Here is a 13,237-nt window from a genome sequence, read left to right as displayed (position 1 = left end):
TCCTCTGAGATGAGAACCTTAACACTGATGAATAAACAACGTTCACTGTGTTTAAGAACTACAGCTCCCATGAAACTATACAGGGTTACACAATAATACTTTGGTTTCATTCAGATCCATAAAATCACCAATATCTTATTGTTGTCATTTCTTTTAGAGTACTGTTTGGCTTTAATGCACTCACTAGTGCGAGGTGCAATGCATTCTGGTTATTGAAGGTTTTAATTAAATTTAGAGCAAAAGGGGCTAAGACAGCAATTTCCTCTGATTTTATAGCAAAGCTTTTAGTAATATCTGCTTCACTTTTTCAGTGTAAAAGCCTAGTGTTATGATAAGATCATTTTCCCAGCGGTGAAATTCTTGAGCAGGGTGAGCTGAGGCTTGCGTGTTTGTCTCGGAGGAGAAGTGTAATTTGAACAATAACATCAGATCCTCCCTTTTCTGAACAGGGAAACCCAGGATGGGCTGTTCGGAGACGCTTTGTTCCAACGCTTTCTCTGGACGCGCTTGTGATGATAGGAATGTTTAAAGAGGTTTCAGCGAGGTTTTAGAGTTCTGCTTTGACTCCGGTTCATGTTGAATGTCTCTTGCTGTGTATTTTCTCATCTCGTCTGCAGTGTGTGGAAGTTCAACACTGCTTCTCTCCTTCTAATTAAACTTAGAACTACTTCCTTGATATTAATCTAACAGTAAATTTCTACCTTATTATAAAATACTTGATGCATCTAGTTGAGTGATTCTGGATCAGGGTGTGTGTGTGTATCTGGGACAGGGTAATAAGTTTAACGTGAAGTCCAGGTGGCAGCTTGGAACGCATAGAGGATGCATTTTGTGTGTGACACTTAAGGAGAGAGAAGTGAAAACAGAAAACAAACATGATCCAACTGTTTGCTGGTGGTGTGGGGTTGAATTTACTTTTCAGTTGGTACTTTAAAGTGATGTGATTAGTTACACGTCTCCTGGTCCTCCTCTCATGTCCATCTTGTTTTCCCTGTGGCGTCTATTGATTTCCTGTCATTTCCAATAGATGCCCCGTGTGTGTGACTACGTGCTCCCAGCATGTGACCTTGTGTGAGACAGAAAGCTCTTCTGTTCGCGTAGCTCCGTGTCCTTTCTCTGTCGGCGCAGTCATGCTGCCGTCTATCAGTGTGGCCTCTGTAATCTCACCCCCTCTGGCGTTTCCACCGCTGCTTCTGGACAGCTTCACTCCACACCCAGTGACCCGACCAAGCCTGTAATATACACACAAAGATACACATGTATACAGCTAAGATTCAGGCTGTTGTTGGGTAAGAGAAACTCATGTTTACGGGTCTCGTCTGCACGACTGTTGGTCCATGTTTCAGGATTCCTCTCATTTTTAATGACAAATGATCTTCATCCACCACTAGTTAATAATTGGCAGTCAGATTATCTTACTGTGTGTCAGTATTGTGCCATTAATGATTTTCTAAGTGGTCGGTCTTGACTCCCCCACCCCCCCGACCTGTCCGGCTCCAGTCCTTCTGGACTCACAGCTAAAAAAAAAAAAAAATCTGGCATCTCTTTTAAACTTACAGGCTTAAAAGACATGTAAGTTGTCACATGCTCACAATAATCTGGAAGTTAGCGGTGTGATCCTTCACACCACTAACTGATACTGGTTTGATTTTAGCTTCACGTAACAGTTACTATTCTATGACAATACTGCTGCAAAGTATTGTTTCAACACAATAGATTTATGTTGTTGGGCTGGAGACACATCACAAGAAAGTTTCCATCAGTAAACTTTAAAACAGACTCAGTGGCTCCACTTGATGGTAGATGAAGCCTTTCATCAAGGTGAAATCTTCCCACTCAAATGATTATGAATGAATGAATTCATTCTATTAATAAAAACAGAAGCAGATCTGTCATATTTGAGGCAGACAGTTTGAGTGAACCCCATCAGATTTGCTATGATTACGATCAATGAATTTATCTTTTTTTAAAAATTTTTACATACTGTTATAATCCCCGAAGGGAAATTAAGAATGCACACTTTGGTATGTTAATCAGTCACACACATGCATGTCAAAGTCAAAGTCAAAGTCAGCTTTATTGTCAAATGTACCAGATATGCATGACATACAGCATAGATGAAATTGCAGTCCTCTCTGACCCACGGTAGACAGTACAACAGGCAGTACAACACAGGTAGTACAACAGGCAGTACAACACAGACAGTACAACAGGCAGAACAACACAGACAGTACAACAGGTAGTACAACACAGACAGTACAACAGGCAGGACAACACAGGCAGTGCAAGAAGCAGTACAACACATGCAGTACAACACAGACAGTACATCAGATAGTACAGCACGAAGTATAAGACGAAACACAAGGGATGGTTAACCTTTATTAACTTCATGTAACCTTTATTGAAGATCTTTCTACTTAAACCACACACAAGGGGGCCTGTAAGCAATGCAATGGGAGGTAGAGTGGTGGGCAGTCTCTTTGTGGAGCGCTCAAATGAGCAGCTTGCGAAGGAGAAAGCGCCTTGCTCAAGGGTGCCTCGGCAGTGCTCCGGGGGTGAGCTGACACCTCCCAATGTCAGCTCAACACTTTAGGTGGTTTTTGGGCAGGAGCGGGAACCACCGACCTTGGAGCATTGGATTTGCTCTACCGCTGAGCCACTGCCGCCCCAAAAATCACAATCACAGCACCAGGGTCTAGTCCCAGAAAAAGGCATGGAAACTGTCCTGATTCTTTCCAGATCTCCCATCACCCTCTCCTCCTCACCCTCTGTCCCGCTCCTCAAATTCACTGAAAGCTGACACCTCCACCCCCACCCCCACCCCCGATACCCACCGTCATATCTGTGTTCCCCACTCTTACAGGCTCACACACTCTGACCCGCACTCATTTCACACTGTCCTGTAAAGCTGTAACTCATTCACTGTCAATCACACACATGAACGCACACACTCGTTCGCACACTTCCGTGTGTGTTTGTGGTCGGATGTTTTACCGATGAAACGTTTCTTTGGACTGCTGTTGGAGCGACTGGTGTTTCTGTCCAAGAACCTAAAACTAAGTAAATGCAGGAAACCGACGAAGAAGAAACTGAGAAAGAAAACCAAGCTAGGGGTGAGTGAGACTCAGCTGCTTGATTTTATCCCATTTTTTTATGCTAACACAAGAGAATGTTCAGAGGGCACGCTGTTTGCTGCTGCAGGCTCCAGACCAGTAAAGTTGGTTGAGGTTCCAGCCCAGAAGATGCACTCCATCTACTATCCTGTCATCCAGCTACATTTAACACATTGGGTTTAAATGCCCCACAGCTGCCACTAAAACCACCCCTGATGTTTCTTGTAATGAAGGGAAGAGTCTCATTGTGGTGCCTCACTGACTTTCCCTTCCTTCCTGAAGCCCAAAATAGCCATAGCCGCGCCATGAAGCACCAGAGCCGGCTGACTGCTGTTCACTAGTAGAGCACACTGGTGATAGGTCTGTAGAGGACAGTCATGTTACGTTACAGCAACAGTTGTTCACAACAACAAACAAAATACAACCAAGAGACCCAAAAGGTTTGGTCTCATCCTGTTGACAGTTCAGCCAACTAACAATCTAACGGACACAAGTGGAAATATGTCCCCCTTGGTGGAGGTATTGGTGCAGATGTTTCTGTATGTTAAAGCAAAGACAGAAAGTCTCTGCCACATTGAAACTGGACACAAAGAGACTAGCTGGTAATGAGAGAGAAAGAAAAATACTACATACTAAAACAGCAATACCAGATTTGGTGTTTGGTCAGTCTGGCCTACTTTTGATCTACTGTATGTGTCCTGTTCTGTGAAGGGTTATAACCTGCTGTGGAGCAGCCACTGTGGATTCCTTTACCTTGTATGACATGTCGAGATGTCTGCTGTGACGAACGACGTGAAAACAGCAATCTGATGAAAGTTTTTGTCCGGGAAGTAAATCCTTTACCAATGATCATAGAGAAATCATGTTGCCTGCTCAGTCCCGGAGCCTATCATCAGTGTAAGGGGATACTAAGTAGATTGGACTTTAACTCCTAAACGACTGCTACCAGCTGGAAACAGTCATGAAGTAGTGTTGGTCCCACAAGAAGACTTCTTTGTCTACACAAAAGTAAAGTGCAAAGGGAAAGCTGCCACCGTGGAAACTACAAATGGTCTCAGGTCTTGGGTTTTGGGTCTTTGATTATTGCTGGAACCCGTCCCAGCTGGTTGAGAGGTGGGGTACACCCTGGTTATGCCGCCGGCTCATCATAGGGCCAAACAGAGGTCTTGAGTGTTTGTAAATTCGCTTCCCTTTAAACCAAGTATAATAAAACTCTGGTCAAATGTAGCATCAAAAATGAGCATTTCCATTGAAGTAAGGAAAAATGTGCACTGCTGTGTGTGTGTGTGTGAGTGTGATTGTGTTGACTGTTTTGAACAGTGTTTTGGGGGATGTTTGTTGATGAGTAAACTACTCTGAATGATTTGATGATATGAAATGCTTCTTCATCTGCGCCGGCAGCCCTTCGCTGTGAGAAATCAGAGCCTTTGTTTGGCCATGATTAGCTTACTTTAAATGGTTTATGGACAAGCAAAACCCCTTTGTGTGTATGTGTGTATGTGTGTGTGTGTGTGTGTGTGTGTGTGTGTGTGTGTGTGTGTGTGTGTGTGTGTGTGTGTGTGTGTATAATCCAAGCTTTAGAGAATGTGTCCCTGCTCAGTCTGTCTGCATGCAACCAGAGATTACTTCACATGATCTGCGACAGGTGTATAGTATACTGTGGATTAGTGTACAGTGTATATTTTGAGTGTGTGCCTGTCTGTGTGTGTGTGTGTGTGTGTGTGTGTGTGTGTGTGTGTGTGTGTGTGTGTGTGTGTGTGTGTGTGTGTGTGTGTGTGTGTGTGTGTGCGTTGGTTGGCCTGTGTGCTCCTATCCCAGATTACCCTAAATTTATCTTTCGACTGCCGCCTGACTGACGTGACATCACCAGTGACATCACGGGCTGTAACACAGGATGTCCTTTTCAGATTGCTGTTTAATCTTCTGGCTGCAGAATTTAGAGGATTTGATAACAAAATCATTTCAGAGGGATCATTACTACCTAGATTATGCTGTTAAATCATGTATTTATTTTATAGACATGCTAGACCAGAATAAGGTACAATTATACTAAAATCAGAAATAACTATTGCAAATAAAATTAAGTCAAAATAAACTAGACAATAAGGAGAAGAAAATGTATTGATGGATTGATGTATGGATGGATCATCACTCTGTGTTATAACCTAGATTTTTTGTAATCTGAAAGTGATTGCTATGATCAAGCAGGCTGTTTTTTGTTTGTTTGGGGGATGTGTTGTGAACATTAAGACATTTAATGACATTTAAAATGTTTGTTTCTATGGTTACAGGTGATCCTGACAGTTTACCTAAACGACACCCAGCAAATGCTAACTGAGGTCCCGATCACTCCGGCGACCCGAGTGATTGACGTGGTGGAATACTGCAAAGAAGCTGGCGAGGGGGAGTGTCACTTAGCTGAAGTGTGGAACGGACATGGTGAGTAGGATCAGTAAAACTAGACCTCACACAAAAATAATCAGGGCAGGAGAGACAAAGATTAAAAGTTTCCATCTTTGTAGATAAAGTACGTATCTGTTGTTAACGAATAGTTCTGTTTAGCTGCATGGTGTCCTTTATATCCCAGATAATACACACCTACAAAGCAGTTCCAGTAAGTGTTCACTCTTAAATTGAACGCATTGACAACTCAAAATCACAAATATTTATTTGTTATTTATAAAGGTCAAATGAGTCCAACTGCTTTGGGTTTCACTGTTTTTAGGATGTTTATGCTGTAACCTGTAAGAATGAGGCATAAACAGGTGTTGAGTAACCCTCACCACCAGGTGGTGACAGTAACAGACAGGCATCAAATAGTCTACACAGTCCCTCTAAACAACACAATCACAGTCCTTTATTTATAACATTTATAGGTTAATAATCAATCATCTGTTCTCACATTGATACCCGGCATTGACAAGGCAGCGATGATTTTTTTATGTATTATATTTAAAAAAATAAAATGTATTTTTTTCTAAGCTTAAAATAGATTAATTGTATGTATATGTATCGCATTAGTGAAAAGGTAATTTCTCCGTTGGGGACAATAAAGTTGAAGTTTCTTTCTTTCTTCTTCTACTTCTTGTTATCTTGACGTTCCTCTTTACAGTATTGAATATATTTTACATACTAAAATTACCCGCGTACTGTTTACTGTGCTTCTTATCGTACTTCTTTTTAATTTTTACATTCCATTTTTTTGTTAGTTTAAATTTCCCAACACTTTTTACTTTCAATTTTTACTTTCATCAAGTTAAACTTGGAGTCAAATTCCAGGTTTATAAGCACAAACTTGTCCAATAAACTGATTTCTGTTCTGAGTGTGTTCCTCAGGATAACCTGAGTGTGATTCTGGCCTCGACTGTGTGTGTTGTAACTCATCGTACACACAGTCAGACCTACATTGCCGGCCAGCTCACTGCGTTAAGTGCCTGCTTTACTATAGGCTATTGTAAACTTGAATAGACCCGTCCATCACAAGCAGCCACTGCAAGCCACTGTGTCCATTACGGCTTGGCCTCCATTCATTCAGCCACAGAACAACAGGGTGTGTTTGTGTAGCGTTGTGGTGTGACTGAGTGGTCAGAGGGGCTAAAAATGACCTTAGCACCACTCTGTTTGTTGGAGGGTGACATTTTAAAAGTAGCACATAATAAATGGAGTGTTGCTCTGTGATGAGAGGTCACGCCTCAAGGCCACAACCGGCCTCACAACGGCTGAGTGTGTCGGATCCATTGTCTGCATTTGTGTAATATCAGGTTGGTTTGATTTATTCTGCATGAGAATATTACTACCAAAATCTACAATACTTCACTTATCTTCTTATTTACTTATTTTCAGTTTTTCTTCACATGAATACACAAACATAGATACTCAGACATACTCATGATGCATAATTCACCTCTGTCATGTTGTTTATGAGCAGGTCTTCCATATTTGCACACTGTAATCATGCTTCACAGGACTTTTGGAGCAATGCACCAACCAGGCTTTTACATGCAATGTTAGATGACACTGATTTAAACCATGTTATGACCAAAGTGTTGCATCTGGATTTGCACATCTGCATTAGGGGGCTGCAAACGCCCTCAAAGGATTTTCACAATGGATTTTATACCGTGGTCTTTAGATTGGACAAATCGGAATTGATGTCACAAACTCAGCTTGGTATATTAAATGTCAACATGGTTTATTAAATTTATAAAAGTAGCAGGATCAACATTTTAATTGGTTTAAATGACAAAACCCTAATGTAAGAATGTCTCCACCCGTCCTCTAATGGCTAACGTTTCCTCTCCATGTGTCCCTCCTCAGAGCGAGTTCTCCCTCTAGAGTTATTGCTGTTGGATCTCCTCCAGCAGTGGGGGGCCCGGAGGCCGGAGGTCAGCTTCTACCTGAGACACTGCCCCTCCTGGACGCAAGGTAAAGCAAAACAAACATCCTGATTCATCTTAGGTCTCTTTATGTGAATTGTCTGATTTCTTTCTTAGAGTTTTCCTTAGAGATTGGGCCTCATTCTCCAGTACACACACACACACACACACATACACACACACAAACACACACACACAGTCAGACAGCCAGTGTTATGTTTAAGGTTTAGAGGTCAGGGACTCGGCCAGTAATTAGCCAGATAAGATGATTAGAGTTACGTAACACTGAGGGTAAACATGAAGGGGAGGGGGGGGGCAGAAAAATGACTGGTCTGCCGGTTGTGTAATATTTGTGCCCGACACACGCAGCAGCGGGGTGTCTGAAGCGTCCCTGTTCCTAGTGTGTGTGTGCGCCTGCAGGGACAGGACGCCCGCTGGTGCGTTCCCTGTTCTCCCACATCCATTAAACGCATCATTATCATTCATTAGAATCTCATTATCACATTTTCTCATAGTGTGACTCTATTCTGCTTTTTTTATCTCAACTTTTTTCAACCTCTAAGGTTCATTTTTCCTTTAGTTGTTTTAATTTTTGTTTTTTTTGTGATCCAGTGTCCATATCTAAACTTTTCCCTCAGTTTAATCTACAGACTTAAATTCTCTGCAGTTTTACGTGGAGGTGAAGAACTGCATTAACTGCTCTATTGACTGGAGGTGAAACTAGATTAGCCCAGACTGAGCCTGTCTGGTCTTAGTGGAATTAAAGCCAACGCGACTGTTCATACCATAGACTGGACACAGAGACACAGACAGAGCTGGTTAGAGAGAACATCAGTGTTTTTAATGTTTTTTATCTTTCATTAGAACATTTTTGATCTTCTTTTCACCGCACCGTATCGTCTACATTTCAGTGCTGCTATAGCATCAACAGCGTCTCCTTGCATCCTTAATAGGAATAAAAAAAACAAATATAAATAAGCTTACTGCTAACAGGGAAGCACAAGCAGAATCAGAAGAATGAAACTGATATGAAAACATGTAAAATCAGGACATAAGACTCAACTAACTCCCCACCTGACAACATCTCCTGCCTGTTTCTCTTTTTATTTCACATATTTATAATCAGATTTATATCTGTTCTTCCTTTATGTGCAGGAGGCCAACAGCCTCTGCAGCTGGGCTGGACCACAGAGGCAACAGAGAGCGGTAATGAAAGAGTAGGTGGACACACACACACACACACACACACACACACACACACACACACACACACACACACACACACACACACACACACACACACACCGGACCTGGGATGGGCTGAGGATGCACTGCAGGCTAAATCATGCAGCTATAATAAGCTCCATCTCAACATTATTCACTGTGCGCATTAAAATCTCACCTGCATTAGAAGCTGCATGTGAAGACGCTCCCATTATGCTTCAAATTGTGCTACATGACCGTGAATACCAACAGTTAGTAAATAGTTTGGGGGAATAATATCACTGAAGTTCTCTGCAGGAGTCAGATGAGAAGGTCAGAAAGAACAAGTTCACACAAGCTGTCTTCAGTACGGCTGAATTAAAGATATAACACGTTTATTACTGAGCTGCAGGTGCATGAATTTCATTGTTTACTTGTAGATAAAGCAAAGCTGTTTTATCATTTTATCATTTTTTCCACCCTATATTTGTAATTTGTAATTTTTTTGAGAACAGAAGGTTCATGTTGGAGAAACATATCCTCCGCTAGAAACTCATTCAGTCTGAATAGACATCATGTTTTGGGATATTTACTGTTTACCTACGGATGAGCTCATCAAATTTGTCCCAAGCAGAATGACAACACAAATGGAACGTTGTTTATTATATTTCTAATGACATACAGCCGAAAGTAAAATGGGGATTTAATGTTTGGCACCAATTTTAATGTTTGGGTTTTCTTGTTAGTTTGCTTTAAATTGTTGTCCACTGTACAAAATGACTTAGTCATTTGGTAAAAAGAGCACCTGACCTCATGTTAGCAGCATCTTATTTATCACTAACAGCTATTTTCATCCGTGTCGGTCGTTGTTTTTGAGCCCAGACGAGACGCTGGCTTTGTTCGCGCTGGTTTGGCCTCGGTTAGCCAGTCACCACCTCTGTGTGTGTGTCTGAATGTCCAAGTCTGTGTTGGTCAGTCTGCTGGCAAGTGTGTGTGTGTGTGTGTGTGTGTGTGTGTGTGTGTGTGTGTGTGTGTGTGTGTGTGTGTGTGTGTGTGTGTGTGTGTGTGTGTGTGTGCTGGTCAGTTAGTGAAGGCAGGATTAGCTTGGTCTCATGACATAACCAGGCTAAGAGGATTGTTAGTGGCCAAACGGCTCCTCCTCTCCTTTTCCCTCCTTCACCTCACGTCCTCCTTCCTTCACAGCCGTCTTCAGTCCTCGTCTCTCACGTTCTCTGGCTTTGGGGTTTGGGTTCGAGCGAAAACAGGGAATTTCAGACAAGAACGTGGGGGTGAGTTTAGGAAGAGTGTGTGTGAGTGTGTGTGTGTGTGTGTGTGTGTGTTTCATTGTTTCACCCACTTCACTCGTCTCATTACGTCAGTTTGTCATGTATTAGAAGAATCGAGAAAGATGTGACCGTAGAGGAGACTGAGATGTGTTTTAGGTCTGTATGTTGTGTGTAAGTCTGTTCATAAGGCAAGACACACACACACATGCACATACATACATGTGTGTGTCTGTGTGTGTGTGTGTGTGTGTATGTGTGTGTGTGTGTGTGTGTGTGTGTGCGGTTGACATCTTGTGAAATCTAAATGTGATGTTCCAGTTAGGTGTGGCTCTTTTGGCCATTTGTGTTTTGGCCTTGACTGCGATTTTTTTTTGTGTGTGTGCGTGTGTGTGTGTGTGTGTGTGTGTGTGTGTGTGTGTGTGTGTGTGTGTGTGTGTGTGTGTGTGTGTGTGTGCATTACTTAGGGATGTGGATATTTGACTGTAAGTCGGGGTGTGACTCTGGTCTCTATAATCATTTCTCATAGCCGTGACTCACAGATGACGTTTCTCTAACTGCTGCCCGTCTGCGACACAAAGACACAGAATGAGATCTTTATTCGTGTGCAGACATCTTCAATCTGTTGCTCATCACTCATTAATATCTGCAGCAAAGTTTTTAAATCCACATGTCAAACTGGATCTCCCTCACAGGAAACAAGATCGTATGAAGGTCTTTCTTTTATTAAATACAATTTATCAGCTGTTTGTAGTCACCAAACCAACAACATTTTGTGTTATTTAAAGGAAGACACATTTAATCGCTTCTTGTTTGATCTGCTTATTAACAGCTGCGTATTAATCTGTGGAAGGTTTTTGACTTGCAAGGTGTAAACCTCAGTGTCTGCTCAGATTATTCTCTATCAACCTGCTTAGATTTTAATGAGGCGCTGGAGGAAGAAGTTTGTGAGGAACAAAAGCTTGTTTCAGATGAGCCAGTTCAATGTGTGTTCATATGTTTCTAGTGAAAAGCAGATGTTGCAGAGGTTTAACAGACGGGCGGATCGATGTTTTGTTCAGTGCTTAGAGTTCAAGTCTGACGGCTCATAAACTTTATCGTGTTATTTTACAGTTTGTGCGTAATTTGTCTGTGTTTTGCACTCATGTAACACCATGTATGTGCTGATCCCTCTATGCTGTTAACCTCTGCTACCCATTCATTGTGTCCAGCACCTATTTCTGACTCTTGGTTAGCGATATTGTTACCAGTTGTTGCGTCACTTCCACGTGATGAGGAGAATCGCTTCGCTTCACCCCGACATCTAACCTGCAAAAAGAATAACCCCTTTACTGAACGCTCAGCCATCCGGCCCGTTATGGACGGCTCTCCTCTGTGATCTCGTCTCTTGGAATGAAGGAGACACCAGCTGCTGTCTTGTCAGGACTGACAGGAGGGATTTTATTTTTAGCTTCACAATGAATTATGAGGACATCTGATGGATAATCTGTTGGTTTGGCTGAGTGTGACGATCGAACCGGCGGTGTAGAAGCTTCCGTACTTCCGTGTGCTACACATTTTCCATTGTCCGTTATTATACTTCCACATTTGCGGGAAGAGAGGGAGATAGGAACTATTGGAATAAGATTAAAAATGTGACTCTGCGTGATCTCTCTTTGAAGAAGTGTGACGTTTCCTCCAGTAGTTTGTGTTTCATACGTTCGTATTTCTTCTGCTCTTGGCAATAAATCACAAGGATCTTCAAATTTCTTTTATCAGAACCTTCAAAACACTTTATTATTGCGAACCCAAAATGAAATTCGGGTAAAAATACAAAAGATATCAAGTTTCAATGCCCGCATTTTTACTTTAACTGCAATTTAGGTATATTTATTAAGCGTTATAACAGGGGACAAACAGCTCAGCATCTATAGATCACCAAGTGTCCACGGTGATGAAGTTTGTGTTTTGCTAAATCTGTAAAATCTTAAATACATGAATGAACATGCTGACCCCTTCAGCTGTGAGTGGAAGAAACGCTAGAGGATATATTCACAAGTCAGGTGTGTCACACACACACACACGCACGCACACACACACACACACACACACACACACACACACACACACACACACACACACACATGTCAGGGGTTGTGTTGATGGAGATTAAGATGAATATTTTTGCTGCCTGTAATCTTTAGAAATGCCTCTGTGGGTTATTTGACACGTCTGGTTTCAGGGGCATCAGCAGACTTCAGTCACCAGATGTGACGGATGTTCATTCCAGGAGGGTGGAGGGTTTTTTTTTAATATCTCCTATTTATGTATTTATACATCCACAATATGGAAAAAGAAAACATTACAGTAATGGTTTTTATGTTCCTCCAAAGTTAAAAAAAGAAGAACCCTAGTTGTAAAATACACGTCTATTTTACAGATTGACTGATATAACACACTGTAGACCTATAAAGTTGTGCTTCACCATTGCATTGACCTGCCTGCAGGTCAATGCATTAAATTGTGCTGCAGGAATTCGCTGCCTTGCCCGAGGGCGCTGTCAGGACACACGGATGTTGAGGGACAGGCTGTTTGTGGTGGGCTTCAAAGCTGAAACCTTCCAGCGACAGGATGCTCTTTGTAGCCAGCAGGCCACCCTGCTGTGTGAATGTTAGACATTGGAGCGGCTCTGATAACAGAGCCCCCTCCACCCCCACACCACACACACCCCCACCCCCCTCAGGCTGAGTGGGCCTGCAGGAATGTCTGAAGGCTGTTATTGTAGATCAGGAGAAATATTATTACTGAAGGCGTACAGCAGATTGGTAGGGATGGGATTCATTCGTGATCGGAACAACACGTCTTTGTGTGTGTGTGTGTGTGTGTGTGTGTGTGTGTGTGTGTGTGTGTGTGTGTGTGTGTGTGTGTGTGTGTGTGTGTGTGTGTGTGTGTGTGTGAGTGTGTGTGTGTGTGTGTGTGTGTGTGTGTGTGTGTGTGTGAACTCTGAGACCATACACAATGTTTTGCGGGCTGACATACTCAGGTCAAACAGCCCCATGTGCTTCAGATTATGACTGTTATAGCAACGTGTGTGAAGCTGCTAGAAAGACCAGTGAGCTGAGCGGAGCTGGATGTGGTCGATGTCAGCACAGGACACTTAGTTTTTATGGGTCTGTGGTAGAATTATGTCAGAAATGCCTTAAAATTGATCATAAACCTCTGACAGTCAAATTTAACTGTTAGTAAAAGCACTGAAGTGAAGCTAATATGCTGATGATGATGT

General features: G+C 42.3%; 1 protein-coding gene across 4 annotated transcripts in view; it reads left to right on the top strand.

The window, feature by feature from the left end:
• LOC137610485 (apoptosis-stimulating of p53 protein 1-like) overlaps window positions 1-13,237 on the top strand; it is a 38,984-nt gene that overhangs the window by 4,435 nt on the left and 21,312 nt on the right. Inside the window, exons 1-4 of one of the 4 annotated variants that reach the window (XM_068338047.1) lie at window positions 2,909-3,113; window positions 5,405-5,552; window positions 7,431-7,538; window positions 8,645-8,706. In XM_068338047.1, coding sequence (XP_068194148.1) covers window positions 2,997-3,113; window positions 5,405-5,552; window positions 7,431-7,538; window positions 8,645-8,706 — 435 coding nt within the window. In that variant the 5' untranslated portion in view covers window positions 2,909-2,996. Of the gene's footprint in view, window positions 1-2,908; window positions 3,114-5,404; window positions 5,553-7,430; window positions 7,539-8,644; window positions 8,707-9,823; window positions 9,982-13,237 lie in introns of those variants that run through there. The other 3 variants (XM_068338048.1, XM_068338049.1, XM_068338051.1) reach the window with 3 other exon arrangements.

The sequence above is a fragment of the Antennarius striatus genome, chromosome 17, assembly GCF_040054535.1.
Source record: "Antennarius striatus isolate MH-2024 chromosome 17, ASM4005453v1, whole genome shotgun sequence".
NCBI lineage: Eukaryota > Metazoa > Chordata > Actinopteri > Lophiiformes > Antennariidae > Antennarius > Antennarius striatus.
Note: the sequence above shows the minus strand (reverse complement) of the source record. Positions and strands in the feature narration are given on the sequence as shown.